General features: G+C 36.7%; 1 protein-coding gene across 12 annotated transcripts in view; it reads right to left on the bottom strand.

Moving 5' to 3' along the window:
- Positions 1 to 20,332, bottom strand: part of LOC137012022 (probable E3 ubiquitin-protein ligase HERC1) — an 88,102-nt gene that overhangs the window by 49,258 nt on the left and 18,512 nt on the right. For 11 of the 12 annotated variants that reach the window (XM_067374965.1, XM_067374961.1, XM_067374966.1 and 8 more), the window contains 25 exons: positions 18,790 to 18,955; positions 18,201 to 18,326; positions 17,768 to 17,989; positions 16,788 to 16,940; positions 16,435 to 16,567; positions 14,949 to 15,140; positions 14,539 to 14,751; positions 14,256 to 14,429; positions 13,870 to 13,981; positions 13,365 to 13,491; positions 12,208 to 12,379; positions 11,472 to 11,769; positions 11,303 to 11,381; positions 11,142 to 11,190; positions 8,009 to 8,247; positions 7,383 to 7,580; positions 6,974 to 7,094; positions 4,842 to 5,082; positions 4,385 to 4,536; positions 3,731 to 3,990; positions 3,534 to 3,638; positions 3,270 to 3,437; positions 2,953 to 3,192; positions 943 to 1,026; positions 568 to 784 (listed from right to left, as the gene is read on the bottom strand). In XM_067374965.1, the coding sequence (XP_067231066.1) occupies positions 568 to 784; positions 943 to 1,026; positions 2,953 to 3,192; positions 3,270 to 3,437; positions 3,534 to 3,638; positions 3,731 to 3,990; positions 4,385 to 4,536; positions 4,842 to 5,082; positions 6,974 to 7,094; positions 7,383 to 7,580; positions 8,009 to 8,247; positions 11,142 to 11,190; positions 11,303 to 11,381; positions 11,472 to 11,769; positions 12,208 to 12,379; positions 13,365 to 13,491; positions 13,870 to 13,981; positions 14,256 to 14,429; positions 14,539 to 14,751; positions 14,949 to 15,140; positions 16,435 to 16,567; positions 16,788 to 16,940; positions 17,768 to 17,989; positions 18,201 to 18,326; positions 18,790 to 18,955 (4,241 nt within the window). The remainder of the gene's footprint in view (positions 1 to 567; positions 785 to 942; positions 1,027 to 2,952; positions 3,193 to 3,269; positions 3,438 to 3,533; positions 3,639 to 3,730; positions 3,991 to 4,384; positions 4,537 to 4,841; positions 5,083 to 6,973; positions 7,095 to 7,382; positions 7,581 to 8,008; positions 8,248 to 11,141; positions 11,191 to 11,302; positions 11,382 to 11,471; positions 11,770 to 12,207; positions 12,380 to 13,364; positions 13,492 to 13,869; positions 13,982 to 14,255; positions 14,430 to 14,538; positions 14,752 to 14,948; positions 15,141 to 16,434; positions 16,568 to 16,787; positions 16,941 to 17,767; positions 17,990 to 18,200; positions 18,327 to 18,789; positions 18,956 to 20,332) is intronic. The other variant, XM_067374962.1, reaches the window with a different exon arrangement.

The raw sequence follows: 20,332 nt of genomic DNA, 5'->3' as shown, positions 1-20,332 counted from the left end.
ATATTGACATATTAAAAAAGGCCTTTTCTATAAAAGTATTTAACTTAAAAAAATTTATTTATATTATGCTACTGCAAACAAGATATGTAATAAACATTTTAGGTCCAGATAAAACACATTTTAAAATGTATATTAATATATTTTGTACACATTTAAATATATTATATATACATTTTGTATTTTATATTATTTAAATATCTAGTTTATTTATAGAATTTTATTTTGCAATGATGAATTCCCAATCATTCTATATAAGACTATATATAATATAGTAACACTTTAGTTTAGGATCCAATTCTCACTAACTAGTTGATTATTAGAATGCATTTTGCTAGGATATTGGCTTTTTATTAGTACTTAAAAAGCACATATTAATGCCTTATTCTGCATGACCATATTCTACATCCCTTAATCCTACCCAATACCTAAACTTAACAACTACCTTATTAAGTATTAATAGGCAGTACTTAGGAGTTTATTGATGCAAAAGTCATAGTTAATAGTTAGTTAATTGTGAGAACTGTATATGCTATCCAAGTAACCGTTTAAGCAGATGAGTTAACTGACCTATCTTGCCATGTCCCTCCCTCATGAGAGGGTTGATGAGTTGTAGTTTGTTGAGCATGTGCTGGTTGATATGTTGCACCCAGTCATCATTCACATACAGTCGTCTTAGCAGCTGAATTGTGGACTCCAGCAGAACAGTCGCCCGCGGGCTGCACAGTGGCTCCCCTGGTAAAAGATCGCTAGGCATGCCACGCATCTGCAGGTCACACAGCGCCACCTAAAGGCCAGTGAAGGAACAAGAGTGTTTTTTAAGTTTAAAGTTGATTTGTAGAGATTTGCTCATTTATTTTTAGCAAGCTTATTATGAATTGTGTTTCAGTTCTGGCATCATCTGCTTAAAATTGGGCCACTAGTGTATAGGTTTAAGAAGCTGACCTTTTCTCCAGGGTTGCTGCTGTAGAACAGTACACAGGGGTAGAGTTCCACGGCATCCACTCCTTCAAACGCCAACTTGGGCTCCTAAACACACATAAAAACAATTACAGGACTTCGGAACTCAGTTTGCCCCTCAAGTTCATTAGACTATATATATATTTTATTATTTTATGCTGTATTTATTCGTACAAAATTATTTTCAATAATAATAGAGCTTAACCTAAAATATTCCTTAAAATTTGCTAAAAGACTTCAAATCAAAATTATAATTTGCAATAGAAAAAAAAATACTATAAAAGTAATTTTGGCTTTTAAATCAGATACATGTAAACAACTTCATAATACATCATAATATTTCCAAGTGAAATATTACAGGATTTGATTTTATCCATTGGGACTGAATCATTAAAAAGGTATTATTTTTCTTAGTATTAATTAATTAATTAATTAATTAATTTTTTTCTGGCCCATTCTGGCAAAAAAACAGTTACACAAACTGAAAATAAAAAACTTCTGCAATTTCCAATTCAGGTTATATCAAGAAAAATATTTTTTCCTTAAGGACATTTGTGCACATTTTTATATATCTATATATATATCTATATATATATATCTATATCTATATCTATATATATATATATCTATATCTATATCTATATCTATATATATATATATCTATATCTATATCTATATCTATATCTATATATATATATATATATATATATATATATATATATATATATATATAAAATATATATATATATATATATATATATATATATATATATATATATATATATATATATATATATATATATATATATATAAAATATATATATATAAAATATATATATATATAAAATATATATAAAATATATATATATATATAAAATATATATATATATATATATATATATATATATATATATATATATATATATATATATATATATATTTTATATATATATATATATTTTATATAAATATAAAAAATAAAAATATAAATATAAATATATAAAGATCAACCCTGTAAAGCCTGGCATATAAAACAATAGAAAAGTTTTTATGGAATAGTATAATGTGTATGTGTGTTTGAGTATCATATTTGATACATCAAACTTTTATGGCTCATATAGTATGATATACATAAGAGAATATAGAGCTCACACTCGAGAAGTAAAAAACAAAAAAACAACAACAACAAAAAAACACTGTAGTGCTGAAAAGTAAGACAGAATTCTGATAGCTTACAATTAATCAATGACTGTACAGCAGACTACTTTACATGCATATAAATATCAGTAGTCATTCAATATCTCCCAATAATTTTTCTTAGTAACAAGATATTTAAATGCTTAGTTTTATGATAAAAGCTCTGTAGATTTTATTGCGGGGTGCAAAATATATAATGCAATGCAATACAATGATGATTGAGATATACAAATAAACGTTCCTCAAAAGCCTGATGCATCACATTTGATACTTACATTTTAACATGACCTTTTTTTTTTTTTTTTTAAATTGAGATAATCATAAAAGTTGCTTCAGTCCATGTAACTAATACAATTAGTTACTTTTTTAGAAAGTAAAGCATTAATATAACACATTACTTTTAAAAGTAACTTTTCCCAACACTGCAAGTACATGTTCATCTTGAAATATTGCTAACAATATAAAAGTTGAAAAGTAAATTTATAAAAATCACTAAAGATTTCACAACAAAAAGTCACAAGTACCACAACCTGAAGGAGGACATTCTTAGAATGATACTAAAAGGTGCTTTATTTGAAAGCATTTAGTAGGTTTTTCAGCAAAGTTTTGATCATGTTAATAATTTAGAGGCCCTTTATCAGGTTAAATCTAACAAAATAATTTTTATTTCTTGTCATATATAAGTGTAACTACTGTAGCTTCTAAATCAAGCAACACTGTTTGATGGCAATTATAATTCAAATGTTATAGCGAATTGTACTTTACATTGTTGAGCTAAGTGGGAAAAAGTGTACTGACCCTGTTGTTTTTGGCGAAGGAGATAGTTCTAGCCTCCATGTCTAGGATGCAGGTTATTGTGTCGCCCTGGGTGAAGGAGGGCAGGGCTCGGCCCAGTTCTCCTCCATGATACAGGCTACCACTGTAGGCCCGGTACAGCCACATGTCTGTGGTGGTGCGATGGTTGTAGTCCCGGATGGGCCATCGGGACACTCCGATACACGTCCCTTCATTTCCCCTGTTTTCCTTAGTTATAAAAAACTAAGATATGGAGACATAAAACATATTAGAACATGGATCCTGTAAAGGACACCAGTGACTGTATTTTGCATTGGTACCTTCCAGATGAAGCATCCAGATGTGATGGCAGTGGTGGCCAAACCGTATCCTTTCCCCCCCGATCCGTGAGATAGCACATTTCCACTCTCCAGAGAACAACAGATCAGTTTATGTGGGTCAAAAGAGAAATCACCAATAGGAATACATTCATCTTCACTTCCCCTGTCCTGGAAGACATATAAGTGCATATAAAACAATCTAAAATCCATGGACACAAATATAAGTTTGTAAAATGTGTGCGGTGGACAGATAGAGTTGTATACCCTAATTGTATGCTCAGAAGTTTTCTCTTTTTCTAATTTCTTTCTCAGGGCCACAGGTTCCTCCCACATGTATGATGACAAAAGGCTAAATAACTGATCCACAATCTGAAATAAAACAAAAACGACATGGTAAATGTTTATAGTCGGGATCAATCAAGCACCAATCATTCAGTATCAAGTGAACAGCACTTTCTGACCTGTTCCATGACGACAGGATCTGAACATGCAGGGAGAAGAGCTTCCAGAATATGGAAGGCCAGCAGCTTCGTCCGCAGGTTGTGGAAATGTGGATTACCCGAGTTGCATTTGTATGAGATAATCGCCATCAATGGATCGATCCACTTGACAAACGCTGAGACTCTTTTGGCGATCCTTAGTGACAAAATGCGCCTTAGGAAGACTAGAAAGTCAGCGAGCTGGGACTCCACAACCCTGCTGCTGCGAACTATATCTGCACCTAAAATTAAACAAAAAGCTCTATATTTATAATAATACAATACAATATACCATACCACACTTACTGTATATATATATATACACACACACACACACACACACACACACACACACAAGTATGATGAAAAAGTAAAGAATAAAGAAATACTACACTAAAGAACATACAGTAGTAGCTGTTATTAATTCGGGGGCTGCATCCTCCGGAGGCTGCATATGTCAGAAAAGTAACCATTAGATTGCAAAGTAATAAAGAAATTACACTATTTTACACCACACAAGGAATTTTATTACGGTTACTTTTCTTAAATGAGACCGACTCGATAACGTGTGCAGCCTTCAAATGCGACCTCCGGAGAACTGGGACACAGCTTTAATCTTGTGTTGTAATGACTCACTTTCTTGTTTGGTTGTTTCTTCTTGGTGTTCTGTGGGGTCCTTCTCTAGCACCTCCTGCTGGTGGACTGCATGTAACAATCCCTGCAGCTGCTCGCTCATTACATCCATGAGAGCCTGGGACACGTCCAACGGCAATGTCTCTTCACAGGAACTGAAGAAACACACATGTTAACTGCAACTGTACAACATGGGACATCTGTAGCCAGATAGCATGTGGCAGAAGGGATGTTTGCTAATACTAAAACTTTTATATGAAATTATGTTATGGAATTGCTTTCATTTACACTTTCTTTACTATGCAAAACCGTCGCATAAAAGCAATGTTATGATATTAACATGAAGAATACTTTGAACATGATTATCTAAGGCAGCAGTTTTCAAAGTGTGAGGTTTGCAGGGCATATTACGGGATGTGTTCATTCGTTTTGTGTTTAATTAACTAGTTTTTAATCTCACCTGGCTGCTATGGCGAATATCTGCAGGAGTCTGGCAGCTGCCAGCTTCACCGCCCCACCAAGCTGCATGTGACCGGACATGGAGGCGGCCAGCCAGCGTTGGTTCACCAGCACACAGGTGTTATCAGTCAGTGTGGACAAGATCTCCAGGACACCACATTTAATGATCACTACCAGATCCACTGGCTGATAGTGGAAGTTCAGAGCAAAGACTGTAGCCAACAGTAGGTGCTGATAAGAGCCTGAAATGAGACAAATCTATGTTAAATCACTACTTATTTAAACTGGTATATTAGAGTACTAGGACTGTGAGAAACTAGAGAATGCAGCTAAAATGCAGCTAAATTTTAACCACAAAGCAATATCACAAATGATTTAATCAGTGTGCAATGATAACATTAAAAAATGCTTTAAATAAGTAAATAAGAAAATAAACTATATTAAATATTAGTAATATTATCAGTTTATTATTTATCAGTTTTATTTAAGGGTTAATTCACCTAAAAATTTAAATTATGGCATTACTCATGTCGTTCCAAACCTGTAAGACCTTCGTTCATCTTAGAACACAAATTAAGATATTTTTGATGAAATCCGATGGCTCAGTGAGTGATTTGGAGTCATGTGCCATGTTTGGCAGTTTGACACGTGATCCAAACAGCTGATTCGAAACAAAAGATTTGAAGCAGTGTTTTGAAATTGGCCATCACTAGATATTGTTGAAAAGTCATTATTTTGATTTTTTTTTTGGCACACAAAAAGTATTCTCGTCGCTTTATAATATTATGTTGAACCACTGTAGTCACATGAACTGTTTTAAATGTGTCTTTAGTAGCTTCCTGGACACTGAAAGTGTAAATTAACTTGCTGACTATAAAGGCCTCACTGAGCCATCGGATTTCATCAAAAATATCTTAATTTGTGTTCCGAAGATGAACGAAGGCCTTACAGGTGTAGAACGACATGAGGGTGAATAATAAATGACATTATTTTCATTTTTGGGTGAACTAACCCTTTAATATCATCAAGATACATTGTAAAATACAAAATAGTTTATTTAAATTTAGTTAATTTTTTTATACTGTTTATATGAGATTTTTTATGATCTATAAAATAAAATAAATTTAGTAAAATTTAGTAAAATTAAATTAGCAATAAAATTGCAGATAAAAAATATTTAGTTTAAATGTAATCAATATTATTTTAATTATGTTATAATAATTTATATTATTAATATGAAAAGTAATTTTAAAAATTAAGTATTTATATAAAACTAAAAATAAGAAAAATATATGAAATGATGCAAAGCATATTTAAATTTAGCTGGTTAAAAGGTACAATTTGTGATATTTTTTTTCGCTAGAGGTCGCTATAAGCCTATTCAAAACAAAGGCGTAGTTTGATGACGCCAAGTTTTAGAGCGGAAACTTGGGACATGTGGTCTCTAACTCAACGGACGGTGCACAAGAATAGGGATTGGAGTCTGGAAGAACTCATGTTTGTGGATGCGATTATTAACGTTAACTGTAGTATGAAGCAGAGCAGGACTGAGTGTTGCGGGAGCGGAACGAGGAGCTGGAGCGATTGATCAACACACGCCTCACGAGCAGCGGGACTTTTATTATGAAACAGTCACCGGTGCCGCTTCCGCTTTTCCGGTCATGAGTTTACGGGAGCTGTCCTTGTCTACAGAACCAGCGGCAGATGGTAAACAGTAATTATGTTCCATAAATAAGTAACACAATCCACCATAAAATGTGCAAGAAGTAAATAAGGAACTGCTTGAAGCAAGCTAGTGGTTTGCTGGATGCTAGACTCTACTTCCGCATTTGTTCACCGCACTGTTGTCATGTGGTTTCTACGTCAGTAAAGGCGGTAACAAAGGTTACTGACGTCATTGACAGGCGACTGCACTGCCCCGTGTCACTGTTTAGAATGGGAATTTTCTCATGATTTACAAGTAGTTGAAAACATTAGAGATACTGTTTGTAATCAACTGGACAAAATATATAACACTAGCCTAGTGGTTTTTGGATATTTTACTGCAAAAATTATACATATTGTATCTTTAAATACAAATGTAATGTTTTTTTCCTGTTTAGAAGGTGTGCGTGAGTAAGAAGCGTTACCCACCAGCTTGTTCTCTCTCTAGCGCCACCTTTTGTCTGAGCACACGCACCAGCTGCTGATAGAGTGTGTGAGCGGCAGACTGTAACTCCCTCTGAACACTGATAGGAGCCGACTGAGTCCCAGCCTACACACAAACACATAAACAAAGTCATCTAGACACCTGAAGTCATATTTTAATATGCATGTAAGATTACAGTGAATGTGCATCTAATATAAGAACACAGATTCTCCATAATTTGAAGATCATAAGATGTTGCGGATATATGTGCTTTTGTTTTTGCCTATACCTAATTATTGCCTCTATAAATGTTATTTCCTCACCATTTCTTGCATTCATTGAATAAAATTTAAATAAGCATGATCTAAAATGAATTTGTATTTAGGCTAATGTCTAATAAACAGCATGTCTTACAGTATAATGGTGAATCTTGTTGTTAGGTGCCACTAGACTGCCGGTGATCGGGGCTCCCAGGCCAAAGCAGCCAGAGAGGAACTGCAGCTGCACTGACTGCAGAAGGCCTGGAAAACGTGGGGGCGCTAGCGAGCTGACACTCTTTTCCTCCATCTCTGACAGGAAAGAGGAAATCTGACACAAGGCCTCCAAACGCACCTGGACAGAGGGTACGAAAACAACTGTAGTGTCTACATCTTTATTATTACTGTGTGAGAACACTACTTAACTTTTAAAGGGCTAGTTCATCCAAAAATGAAAATTATCCCATGATTTACTCACCCTCAAGCCATCCTAGGTGTATATGACTATCTTCTTTCAGACGAACACAATCGGAGATATATTTAAAAATATCCTGGCTCCTCCGAGCTTTGTAATGGTTGTGAATGGGGTGTGAGATTTTGAAGCCCCAAAAAAATATATCCGTCCATCATAAAAGTAATCCATATGGCTCCAGGGGGTTAATAAATCATGGGATCATTTTCATTTTTGGGTGAACTATCCCTTTAATACACTCTTATGTATTTCTTTCTTATGAACTTTAGCCAGTTATTGAACATAAAAATGATCTGCCATGGCTTTCCCACCTGAGCTCTTTGGTGTTGCTGTGCCATGGCTACAGTGATGGCTTTGGGGTCCGCCTGTGCACCTCCATCTTTGTCCATTAGAGAAGAGGTCCGGAGGAGGCTCCCACACAGGAAATGGAAGACCTGGCCCAGGATGGGTGTGCCACCTCCGCCCGGGCACAGCACAGTAGTGGGACTGATGCACTGCCGCAGTCGTTCCCAGGCGTCTTTCATGATGCCCAAAGAACAGAGCGGAAGTCCTAGCAAGAAATAGACCTCATTAGCACATATGTATGATTTTTAAGCTAACTAAAAGTGATAACTTCAGTATATGTGAAGGGAGAGAGATATAATGTGAGATATCAGTTGTGAGAAATTAGAAATAAGAATATGTGAGATGAGAAATTAGAAATGAGAGAAGACGGGTGAGATCAGTTATGTTAGATGAGACTTGAGATGAGACGAGAAATTTGAAATGAAATCGGGTATCAGACATGAAAAATCAGATATGTAAAATACTGTATGTGAGATCAGATGTGTGAGAAATCATACTATATGTGAGATCAGATGTGTGAGAGATCATACTGTATGTGAGATCAGATGTGTGAGAGATCATACTGTATGTGAGATCAGATGTGAGAGATCATACTGTATGTGAGATCAGATGTGAGAGATCATACTGTATGTGAGATCAGATGTGTGAGAGATCATACTGTATGTGAGATCAGATGTGAGAGATCATACTGTATGTGAGATCAGATGTGTGAGAGATCATACTGTATGTGAGATCAGATGTGAGAAATCATACTGTATGCGAGATCAGATGTGTGAGAGATCATACTGTATGCGAGATCAGATGTGACAGATCATACTGTATGCAAGATCAGATGTGTGAGAGATCATACTGTATGCGAGATCAGATGTGTGAGAGATCATACTGTATGTGAGATCAGATGTGTGAGAGATCATACTGTATGCGAGATCAGATGTGACAGATCATACTGTATGCAAGATCAGATGTGTGAGAGATCATACTGTATGTGAGATCAGATGTGTGAGAGATCATACTGTATGTGAGATCAGATGTGTGAGAGATCATACTGTATGTGAGATCAGATGTGTGAGAGATCATACTGTATGCGAGATCAGATGTGACAGATCATACTGTATGTGAGATCAGATGTGTGAGAGATCATACTGTATGTGAGATCAGATGTGTGAGAGATCATACTGTATGTGAGATCAGATGTGTGAGAAATCATACTGTATGTGAGATCATATGTGTGAGAGATCATACTGTATGTGAGATCAGATGTGTGAGAGATCATACTGTATGTGAGATCAGATGTGTGAGAAATCATACTGTATGTGAGATCAGATGTGTGAGATCATACTGTATGTGAGATCAGATGTGTGAGAGATCATACTGTATGTGAGATCAGATGTGAGAAATCATACTGTATGTGAGATCAGATGTGTGAGAAATCATACTGTATGTGAGATCAGATGTGAGAGATCATACTGTATGTGAGATCAGATGTGTGAGAGATCATACTGTATGTGAGATCAGATGTGAGAAATCATACTGTATGTGAGATCAGATGTGTGAGAAATCATACTGTATGTGAGATCAGATGTGAGAAATCATACTGTATGTGAGATCAGATGTGAGAAATCATACTGTATGTGAGATCAGATGTGAGAAATCATACTGTATGTGAGATCAGATGTGAGAGATCATACTGTATGTGAGATCAGATGTGTGAGAGATCATACTGTATGTGAGATCAGATGTGTGAGAAATCATACTGTATGTGGGATCAGATGTGTGAGAAATCACTGTATGTGAGATCAGATGTGAGAGATCATACTGTATGTGAGATCAGATGTGAGAGATCATACTGTATGTGAGATCAGATGTGTGAGAAATCATACTGTATGTGAGATCAGATGTGTGAGAAATCACTGTATGTGAGATCAGATGTGTGAGAAATCATACTGTATGTGAGATCAGATGTGTGAGAAATCACTGTATGTGAGATCAGATGTGAGAGATCATACTGTATGTGAGATCAGATGTGAGAGATCATACTGTATGTGAGATCAGATGTGAGAGAAATCATACTGTATGTGAGATCAGATGTGAGAGATCATACTGTATGTGAGATCAGATGTGTGAGAGATCATACTGTATGTGAGATCAGATGTGAGAAATCATACTGTATGTGAGATCAGATGTGTGAGAGATCATACTGTATGTGAGATCAGATGTGTGGGAGATCATACTGTATGTGAGATCAGATGTGAGAGATCATACTGTATGTGAGATCAGATGTGTGAGAAATCATACTGTATGTGAGATCAGATGTGTGAGAAATCACTGTATGTGAGATCAGATGTGAGAAATCATACTGTATGTGAGATCAGATGTGTGAGAAATAATACTGTATGTGAGATCAGATGTGAGAAATCATGCTGTATGTGAGATCAGATGTGTGAGAAATCATACTGTATGTGAGATCAGATGTGAGAAATCATACTGTATGTGAGATCAGATGTGTGAGAAATCATACTGTATGTGAGATCAGATGTGAGAGAAATCATACTGTATGTGAGATCAGATGTGTGAGATCATACTGTATGTGAGATCAGATGTGAGAAATCATACTGTATGTGAGATCAGATGTGTGAGAGATCATACTGTATGTGAGATCAGATGTGAGAAATCATACTGTATGTGAGATCAGATGTGTGAGATCATACTGTATGTGAGATCAGATGTGAGAGAAATCATACTGTATGTGAGATCAGATGTGTGAGATCATACTGTATGTGAGATCAGATGTGAGAAATCATACTGTATGTGAGATCAGATGTGTGAGAGATCAGTTATGTTAGATGAGACATGAGAAATTAGAAATGTGAGATCAGACAGTTGAGATCAGATGTGAAAAACTGATGTCAAAGATCTGACTTAATTTTATAGGAGAAACAAATGCACTATGTGTGAGATCAGATATGCAAGATGTAAAATATGTGAGATCAGATATGTTAGAGAACAGTTAAGTTAGATGAGACATGAGATAAGACAATAAATTAGTAACGGATAAAAACGTGAGATCAGACATGTGAATATGCTACTATATACACTCACCCATTTTATTCTTGAATGACCCTGAGGAGCTTTTAGACTGATCTAGTGTCTTTAAAAGAGAGACAAATCAGACCACATATGAAAAAAACAAAGAACAAGGCCCAAACGAGAGATCAGTTCATCAATATTAATCTAGGGGGAAACATGGGATACATAAATACCTCTCTCTCACTGAATCTTCTCTCAGAGGAGGACTGTAACTCCATCTTTGTTCCTAATGCCTCATAGTAGGGTGGAGATCTGTGGAGTGACAGAGATTTATCACTTACAATAGTTTTAGCCCACCCGCACATGCAAGCAAATGTTCTGTAATTGTACACAAATGCAAACCTGGCCAAGCTGCTCTCAGTGGGCGTCTGTGATGACACAATCTCCTCCTGCCAAGCGGCTCGGACCCCCAGCAGAAGGAAAAGGCAGCGGGAGACGAGCAAGTGGCATGCGGCCGGGAAGGACAGTCCCTGGTCAGTGGTGCTGTGGTGGTCCCAGGGCCGCTGGGGAGGCTCCCTGTCTGGCGTTCCTGGGCTCTCTGTGCTGCTGGGTAACGTGCTAGTGCCAGACGACTCGTACACAGTTTCGTTCTGTTGGAGCTGCATGGCCTCACGGGTGGCCAGGAAACACTGCAGCACCTCTGCGGGGAGGAGGAAACATGCAATCGGTTCGCAATTACACAACACCAGAGTAAGTATTTCAGAGCAAATAATGCCAGATATCAATCGCAACCATGACACATCTACACCATTCAAAATTCATTTTTAAAGCTATTGGAGTAAGTTTTACAAGAAAATACTGTATTAAAAAACTTCAAAATTTCACATTTAATTCAATGTGTTACTGTTTGTTTGTAATTATTTGTGCATATATGTATTTCAGTGTAACACAACTTTAAATGTTAAATACAAAAAGAGAAAAAATGCAAATAGGTGGTTTAAGATATGAAAAACTAAATGAACTAAAAACCATGCAAATGTCCTGTGTGAATATCCCCCTAGTAATTACTACTCTTCACTTGTATAAAATAAAAAAGAACTCAGCACAGAGGGAAGAACACAGAAAGCAGAGCGTTTACCCGGCAGGTACATACTGCTGATGCTGGGCGTCTCCTCTTCTAATGGATCGTCCTGGTTGTGTTCAGCTGCATGAGGCGTCTGGCTGCTGGGATCTGCCTCTCTTCCTGCCTGCTCTCCTGAGCTCCCTGCTTCCTGCCTCTCCTCACTTGGGCTCTGAGAGCCCAGTGAAGCCTGGATAGGACAAAATATGTGAGAACAGTGATAACGTTGGTTAATGTCATTTTGTTCCTGGTTGCATAAAGTTGTTTAAGAGGTAGGAAAAGTTATTGCATTTTATTACATTTCATGTTGTCTTAAAATGTAACAAATTTGTGACAAACTTCCCAAGTTCATTAGCATGTTTCTAAAGAATAAGTGCATCAAACATAGGTCATAATATCGTAAACAATATCATGTACTAATGTTTCGAAAGTTTGGGGTAAGGAAGATTTTTAATGTTTTTGAAAGAAGTCTCTTATGCTCACCAGAGCTGCATTAATTTGATTAAAAATATGTTAAAAACAGTAATATTCTGAAATATTATTATCATTTATAAATAATTTGAATATTATTTTTTTCCTGTGATGGCAAAGCTGAATTTGTAGCATCACTACTCATTATAGCAACTTTTGGTCGTCAAGAAACATTTCTTATTATCATCAATGTTGAAAAGAGTTGAGCTGCTTAATATTTTTGTCGAAAATGCAATACATTTTTTTCAGAATTTCTTGATGAATAGAAAATTCAAAAGAACAGCATTTATTTAAAATATTATATTATAAATATCTCTACTAACACTTTGACCAATTTAATGTGTCATTGCTAATGAAAGAATTTCTTTAAAATAATCTTACTGACCCCAAACATTTGAATTGTTGTAAATATAAAAGAGAATATATAAATATAGAGTGGTCCAAAAGTCTGGGATTTAAAATATAAATTAAATTGGAAAAAAAATATCAATTAAACTGGGAAATTAATTGGGTGTGTATATAAAACAAAGACAAGTTCTAACAAAAAATGAAGAAATATTTAGAATAATGAAATAAAATGTGTGACATTGATCATGTGATATTCCAACATTTATGTAATTTTAACCAGTTTTCACTAGCGTACACATTTAAACCCCATCATATATGTTTAAGTAAAATGTGACTGGTTTATTCATGTGTTTTACCTGTTTGGTGGTAGTTGTTGTTTGGGCACTGCTTGTGTTTCCTATGCTCTCTTTATATGACAGCAGAGTGCTGCGGATTTTATACACCACCTGATATATTTCAGTCAGCACCTCACAAGGCTCATATCTGCAGTCAAACACACACACACAAACATTAGCGGACTGTTTAAACTATCAGTTCATCCCTGCTGCTGTCCAAACACTCCAGAAGGTTTATTTGAGATTATGACTGTCAATTCATATTCACTTAACTCTCACAAATGAGTCATTATAGTTGAGGCATTTATCATGTGAGATTTCAAGCAGCACAGAGAGGGACAGGGAATGACACTTAAATATTCACATATAGAGCCATTCTTTAAATAGAGCATATATTCATTAAATCTGGGTCAACTAATTACAGAGTTCATTAATGCTATGGCATAAGTGAGATGTGGGGAGATAGAGGTGTAAAAAACAGATCTAGGTAAAAAGAGAGAGAGGGCGATGTGTGGATCTCACTCACTTATCCTGCCAGTAGGCTTCATGAAGGCCGGCGTGTTTGAGCAGAGCAGCCAAACTACAGCGACACGCCATCTCTAACAGAGAGTCTCCCACTGATCCACTACTGTCCCAGTCTACATAAAAACACACACGTCAAGGTCAAAATTTGGACAAGCACCGTAGCAGTATTTCAATAACAAACAAATACTGTTCCAAACAATTCAAAAACAATTCAAACAGGCCAGACAAAATAACAATGGCTCAAGCTTGTTAAATCAAATGGGACACATGGCACTAGTGCCGCAGAAAAGTTAAAAAGTCTGTAAATTAATGTCTTGCAATGTTTCTTTTTTTTACCTTATATTCCTATTCTATTCTATAAACCTTAACAAATGCTGCCTCTCTTACCTCGACTTGCTGCATACTCCTTCATCTTCCTCCAGAGGGCGCTGGCAGGTTCTCGTGGGGAGCCGAGAGCGAGTTCCATTAGCGTTGTGTTCTCTTCTGACAGGCGCAACTCTGCTAGTCTCACGTCCCCACAACCCATGAACACGGCCTCAGTCAGCCAACCCATTGCCCAGTCTACAGTAATATAGAATATAGAGTGTTTATTAATTTATCTATATTTATTTATGCATTTATGCCTTACAATATTAACAAGGGCTGCTGCCCCCAGGTGGCAGGTCGTTACCCAGCTGTTCAAATTCAATTTCCAGCCCATTTCTCAAGAGTGGGTTACACAGCCAGAACTCTGCCGTCTTCTCCTGGATGGAAGGGGGCAAGCCCTGCAGCATACCTCCCAGACAACGGCCAATGGCAAGAGCCACAGACCTCTCCAGATCAAGAAGCCACGCCCAGTCATCTGACTCTGGCGCCAGGATTGGGTCAGAGGTTTCCGATGATTCTGCAACAGGAAGGAAGGGTGTGTAATTGGCAGTACTGTGCCCATCTCAGTAAATTTCTTCAGAGTGTATCATACAGTGATGATCTGTCATTTGTCATTGAATAAGTTGTTTTTGAATTGTTTGGATGCCAAACAAATCATTAAGGTATCTGAAATGTTTTCAGAGAATGATAGAAATTCTGAATTCTGGTGCTTACCCTGTGAGGTTCCTTCCAGCTCCATGTCCTCCAGGTGTGAAGTGTTGGGCAGGTAACAGTTGAGCTCGTTGAGATGTTCAAGCAGAGTGAGCAGGTGAGGGAGGAGGGGTTTGACAACAGCCAATGGCAGCAGGAGCAGAGAGTACGTCACCTGACACAGCAAACTGCCCGCCACCGAACCAAACAGCACAGCTAGAGAGAAACACACAAACAACTCAATACAATGGGGATGGATGGATGGACAAACGGACGGATGGACAGAAGGGCTGCACGATAAACTGAAATTAAGCCACATGCAATTTGGCAAAGGCTGCGTTTTTTTGTCCAGCTTGTCATGGCTCTGTGATAAGCGGTAAATGCTGCTCCATCTCAAATCCCTATGGGCATAATACTATTGCTGTAGCTGAATAATCAGAAGATTGAAATGCTTTGATTAAACATGACTTCTAAACACACAACTACAATATATGACAATATATGGTTTATTTGAGGTCTTCAAGCCTTCTCGGGTATTTTCATGATAATAAAGTATATTTATAATGCAAAGCTAATCAAGCTTTTAAATAATATGCCTTTAAATATGCCCTCTAGCCTTTAAATAATATGTTGTGTGCCTTATTCTGTGTAAGAAGCCACATCATCTCACAGAAGGATGTTTTAAAACACTCAACTGACGTTATGAAGTGAGTTTAGAGTAAAAACATGTGTTGTCTTTTGTTGGACACGAGTTTCATAAATGCTTCTCATGTTTGGAAAGATGTTTGACACGTGTTGCACGTTATAAGCGACTCAAACTTGCAGTGCTTTCAGACGGAGCAGCATTTACTAATGATCACAGAGCCGTGCTTCACTGACAAGCTGCGCATATATATATATAAAAAAAAAAATAATAATAATAATAATTGCAGGCTTTGCAATTTCATAAAAGCACTAAGCCAAATCGGTTTAAGTGCAATTTCATGTTAACTGCGATTTATCGTGCAGCCCTAATGGATGGATGGATGGATGGATGGACAGAGGGCTACATAAACAGATGAAGGGATGGATGGACAGATGGATGGATGGCTACATAAACAGATGAAGGGATGGATGGCTGAGATAGAAGAATGAATTGAGATGGAAGACTGGATGGACGGATAGACAGAATGATAGTCGGACCAACAAATACATGGACAACTGGATGGATGGACGGATGGATAAATTCTAACCTTATTATTTTGCTATAAATATTTTGCTAACATATTTTATATGCAAATGTGTAAGCACTTCAAATCTCTTTACCCAATTACAAACGCACCATAAACTGCATTGTGTGTTACTGTCAGTTACAGCAATATTGACAGACATTTTTAATTTTGGTTTGATTTTGCTGTACCAAAATCATACCGTATTGAGGTACGTACTGAACTGTACCGTTTGACCCCTAGTGGATGGATGTATGGACGGTTAGATGGAAGAATGGATGGCACATAACATGTGTTCTTACTGTGTAGTTTCTTAATGACGTGTTTGTCCAGTGTGCTCTCCTCCAGCAGAATGGTGGATCTCCTGAAGGTCTCGGCTGCGTATGGCAGCAGCAGGCATAGGTGCTTATGGAGCAGCACTACGCTGCTGTCATCCTACACAGATACAAACAACAAAACAATGTTCTTTAAACACTCATTATGCAGTCCGCCTCCAATTCTGTGTTCTGGAACAAGAATTAAGCATCTTTGACTAAACGGGCCCACACAACAGAATATTATTTCTTAAGGCTACAATCCGTAACCACTGCAACTGGCAGCCTGAGGGAGGCATCATATGGAGCAGGTTTTAACAGTAAATGTGTTGTTGTTGTACCTCAGCGCCTGTGTGGATGTAGCAGTGGGCCAGCAGGTGTCTGTGAAGGGCTGACAGCAGGTGGTGGAAGTGTGATGGAGCCTCCGTCTGTTTCTGGGACTGACTGAACCGCTGTTTATCACTGTTCTTCTCCAGTTCACCAAATGCACGCTCCTGTGCGTACAAACAACATTCAAAAGGGGAACTGAGTAATGGAAAGGAGAACATGTGTGTTTTGATTGCTAAAAGTTTCCTCAAAATATATTGAACATAAATTTTTCATGTATATCCCATGATACCTCAGTTGATGTCCATTTACTACACAGGAGTTATAGGAAGCCAGAGAGGATCAGAGAGGGGTTTAGATGAATGTAAATATAAATTATTATATTAACTTATTATTATAATACACAACTGCTGAAAAGTTTGGGATCAGTAAGATTTTTTATATATATAAATAAACTAATAATATTTCACAATATTACTGTTTTTACTGTATTTTTAGTCAAATAATAAATCTAACCTACCTCAAATTTTTGAACAGTAGTATATATTATAAATGATTATATTACATATATATTATCAATTACATTTTCCTATATTAATTATTATTTATATATAACGTTTAAAAAAATTCTAGATTAAAAAAGTGGTTTTCCAAAAGTAGTCAATTTTTTCTAATGTCGGGGACCAAATGCCAGGTATATGAATGTCAGTTTATCAAACGTCAGCTTTAAAAGCATATTTCCTTTCTGAAACCAGCAAAGGGAAAACTTAAAAAAATCATGACTTAAAAAAAAAAAAAAAAAAAACCTTGGAATCATTACTAAATCAAGGAGTCAATTTCCAAAATGTCTTTGGGAAAGAGGGAGTGACGCAAATGAATATGCTTGCTGCATTTTTAAATTCTTTAAATTAAATTTTAATTAAACCAAGGCTTGGAAATAGAAAGCATAATTTGTGTCTGTCAGTGTGGACAACTGTTGAACCACTGGACTGACCGTATAGAACCCAATGCTGAGCAACAAGGTCTTCAGGAGGACCTCAGCCAGGTGAAGGTGGTCTGGAGCTTCTGAACTTGAGCTAACACTTCCTGTGGGGCGATCAGGGGTGGGCGGCAGTGCCAGACCTGCACTCAACTCCCCAGGTGAGCTGTATCCCAGCAGGGATGCCACATGACTCTGTTCCTGCAGGCTGTTCAGCACCATATCCAGCTGTAGGCGCTGTAGAAGGGGAAACAGTAATATCACTGAATAATCAGCAAACAATTTTACATGATACCGTAACAACAACTAGAGCGCAAGGAATGAGAAACAGTTTTAACTTGAGTTTTGTTCATTTGAGAACTTTTCTCAGCAAATATGGATATGTGAGTAATTTCAAAGTTTGAATGAATTAACAGCCCAAACTTTAATAGTGTTTGTGTTGGAGTACCTGTCCTTTAGACAGGCTTTCCCAGCTCTCCGGGCCCTGAGGTAACAGCGAGTGCAGCAACTCCGTTCTCTCCCTGAGAGGAGGCAGCAACAGACACGCTCCGATGGACAGCGTGCTCATTACAGCCTAAACACACACACAACAGTTCATTTCCACGGTGAAGGGAATGACTCATAATACTGGCATTGTGACAAATGACTCAGTCAAAACAGTTACACTGTAGTCTTGAAGGTTGTGAAAAGTCGTGTCCCCTGCAAACTCCCTCGAAGAGAAAACAGAGCCAACAGATTCAATCATCTTAGTGTTTTTAACATGTGGGCAGAACTCCAGCAGCATATGCGAGCATTCTGATTGGCTGAAGTTGTTTACTGTTTTACTGTTGTGTAAGCCAAAAAGTAGATCTTGTAATGCTGCTGGAGTGTGTGTTGTAAAAAAATCTTGAACATAAATCTCTGTCTGTCTATCTTTTTAAACCACATATATGAATATATGTGGATTATAAATGTAAATATATGAAAATTGTGTATTACACAACAACATCTGTAAATGATACTGAGTTAGCAACAATAAACAACTCTTCATGGCAGACCTGTTGTATGGAGTCTGGTACATTAGAGTCAATGAGTCTGAAGAGCAGGTTCCTGAGGGGCCGACCTTGAGCACCCAGCACTGTGGCCCCTGTTCCTCCTGCGTGGGCGAGCGACAGGTGGATGGACAACAGTTTCATACACAACAACACAAACTGGTGATGTTCCCTGGGAAAGAAACCGAGAAGGAGAGAGTGAGAAGTTTAAAGATGAGAAGTCTAAAGTGACCTTTACCGAGTGCCAGGCCATATGTTGCTCTGACCCCATCCCTGTGGGTATGAAGATGGTAATGGGCTTGTGCCAGTTACCCCTGCGGCTGTGTGTGTGTGTGTGTCACATTCCTGTTACATGAGTGTCTTTCAGCAGCTGACGTTGACTCCGATAAACCAGATTTCTTGTTTGCCCATGCAAAACTCACCACAATGCTAAGGTGTGCTCGATGGTTGCTAAGGCATTGCTATGCAGTTGTTTGGTTGTTTTGGGAGGTTTCTATGTAGTGATCCAAAGTTTATAAATTTGCATAAAGTATGCAAAAACTTAGAAGCTAGAGTTGAAGGGTTTGAAAAGTATGAGCAGTGGTAACCATAATGCTCACTTTTGCTAGGGCTGCTAAAAAAATAAAGATGCCTAAAGCATATAAGGTAAAGTTATTCTGGGAGCTTCCACATAATGGGATCATCAAGACATTTGACACACTCTCTCTCTTTCTTTAGAGATACTGCTGCACAATTAAAAGTTCTGACCTCAAGGTCAACATACATCATTTACCATCTTGTGGACTCAGCAGGAAAATATCTGCGATATTATATAATCTGTATGACAGCTCTTATGTAATCTTAAAGCTTGAAGTTGTAGACTACTGACATCTGACATTGCAAACGTCCATGCATCAGATTGGCATGGTTTAAGCATCCATCCATCAATCCATATCAGAGTTCTTATTATAACTGAAATTAAAACTAAAACCATAAATAAAAAATGTTAACACTTTACAATAAAGTCTCATTTGTTAACATTAGTTAATGTATTAACTAACATGAACTAACAATGAACAATATATTTGTTACAGTGTTTATTAATATTTGTTAATGTAAGTTAATAAAAATCCAGCTGTTCATTGTTTGTTCATGTTAGTTCACAGTGCATTAATTAATGTTAACAAATACAACATTTGATTTTAATAATGTATTAGTAAATGTTGAAATTAACATTAAGATTAATAGATGCTTCAGAAGTGCAATTCATGTTAACTAAAGCTGTTAACTAATGTTAACTAATGAAACCTTATTGTAAAGTGTTACCAAAAAAAAAAAAAAAATACTAGAAATAAATTAAATGTTAACTGAATTATTAAAAAAGTCATTTAGTTTAACTTGATGTACCAAAAAATAAAAATGAAATAAAAAATAAATAAAATCTTTATAGACATATTTATAAAAAGAAGACATAAATACACTACAAAACTGAAGTGAAATTGAACTTAAATTAAATGAAAATGTAAAATCTAAACATTAAATCTAATATAAAATATTATATAAATACTAT

Source organism: Chanodichthys erythropterus, chromosome 22 (assembly GCF_024489055.1).
Source record: "Chanodichthys erythropterus isolate Z2021 chromosome 22, ASM2448905v1, whole genome shotgun sequence".
NCBI classification, from domain to species: Eukaryota; Metazoa; Chordata; class Actinopteri; order Cypriniformes; family Xenocyprididae; genus Chanodichthys; species Chanodichthys erythropterus.
Note: the sequence above shows the minus strand (reverse complement) of the source record. Positions and strands in the feature narration are given on the sequence as shown.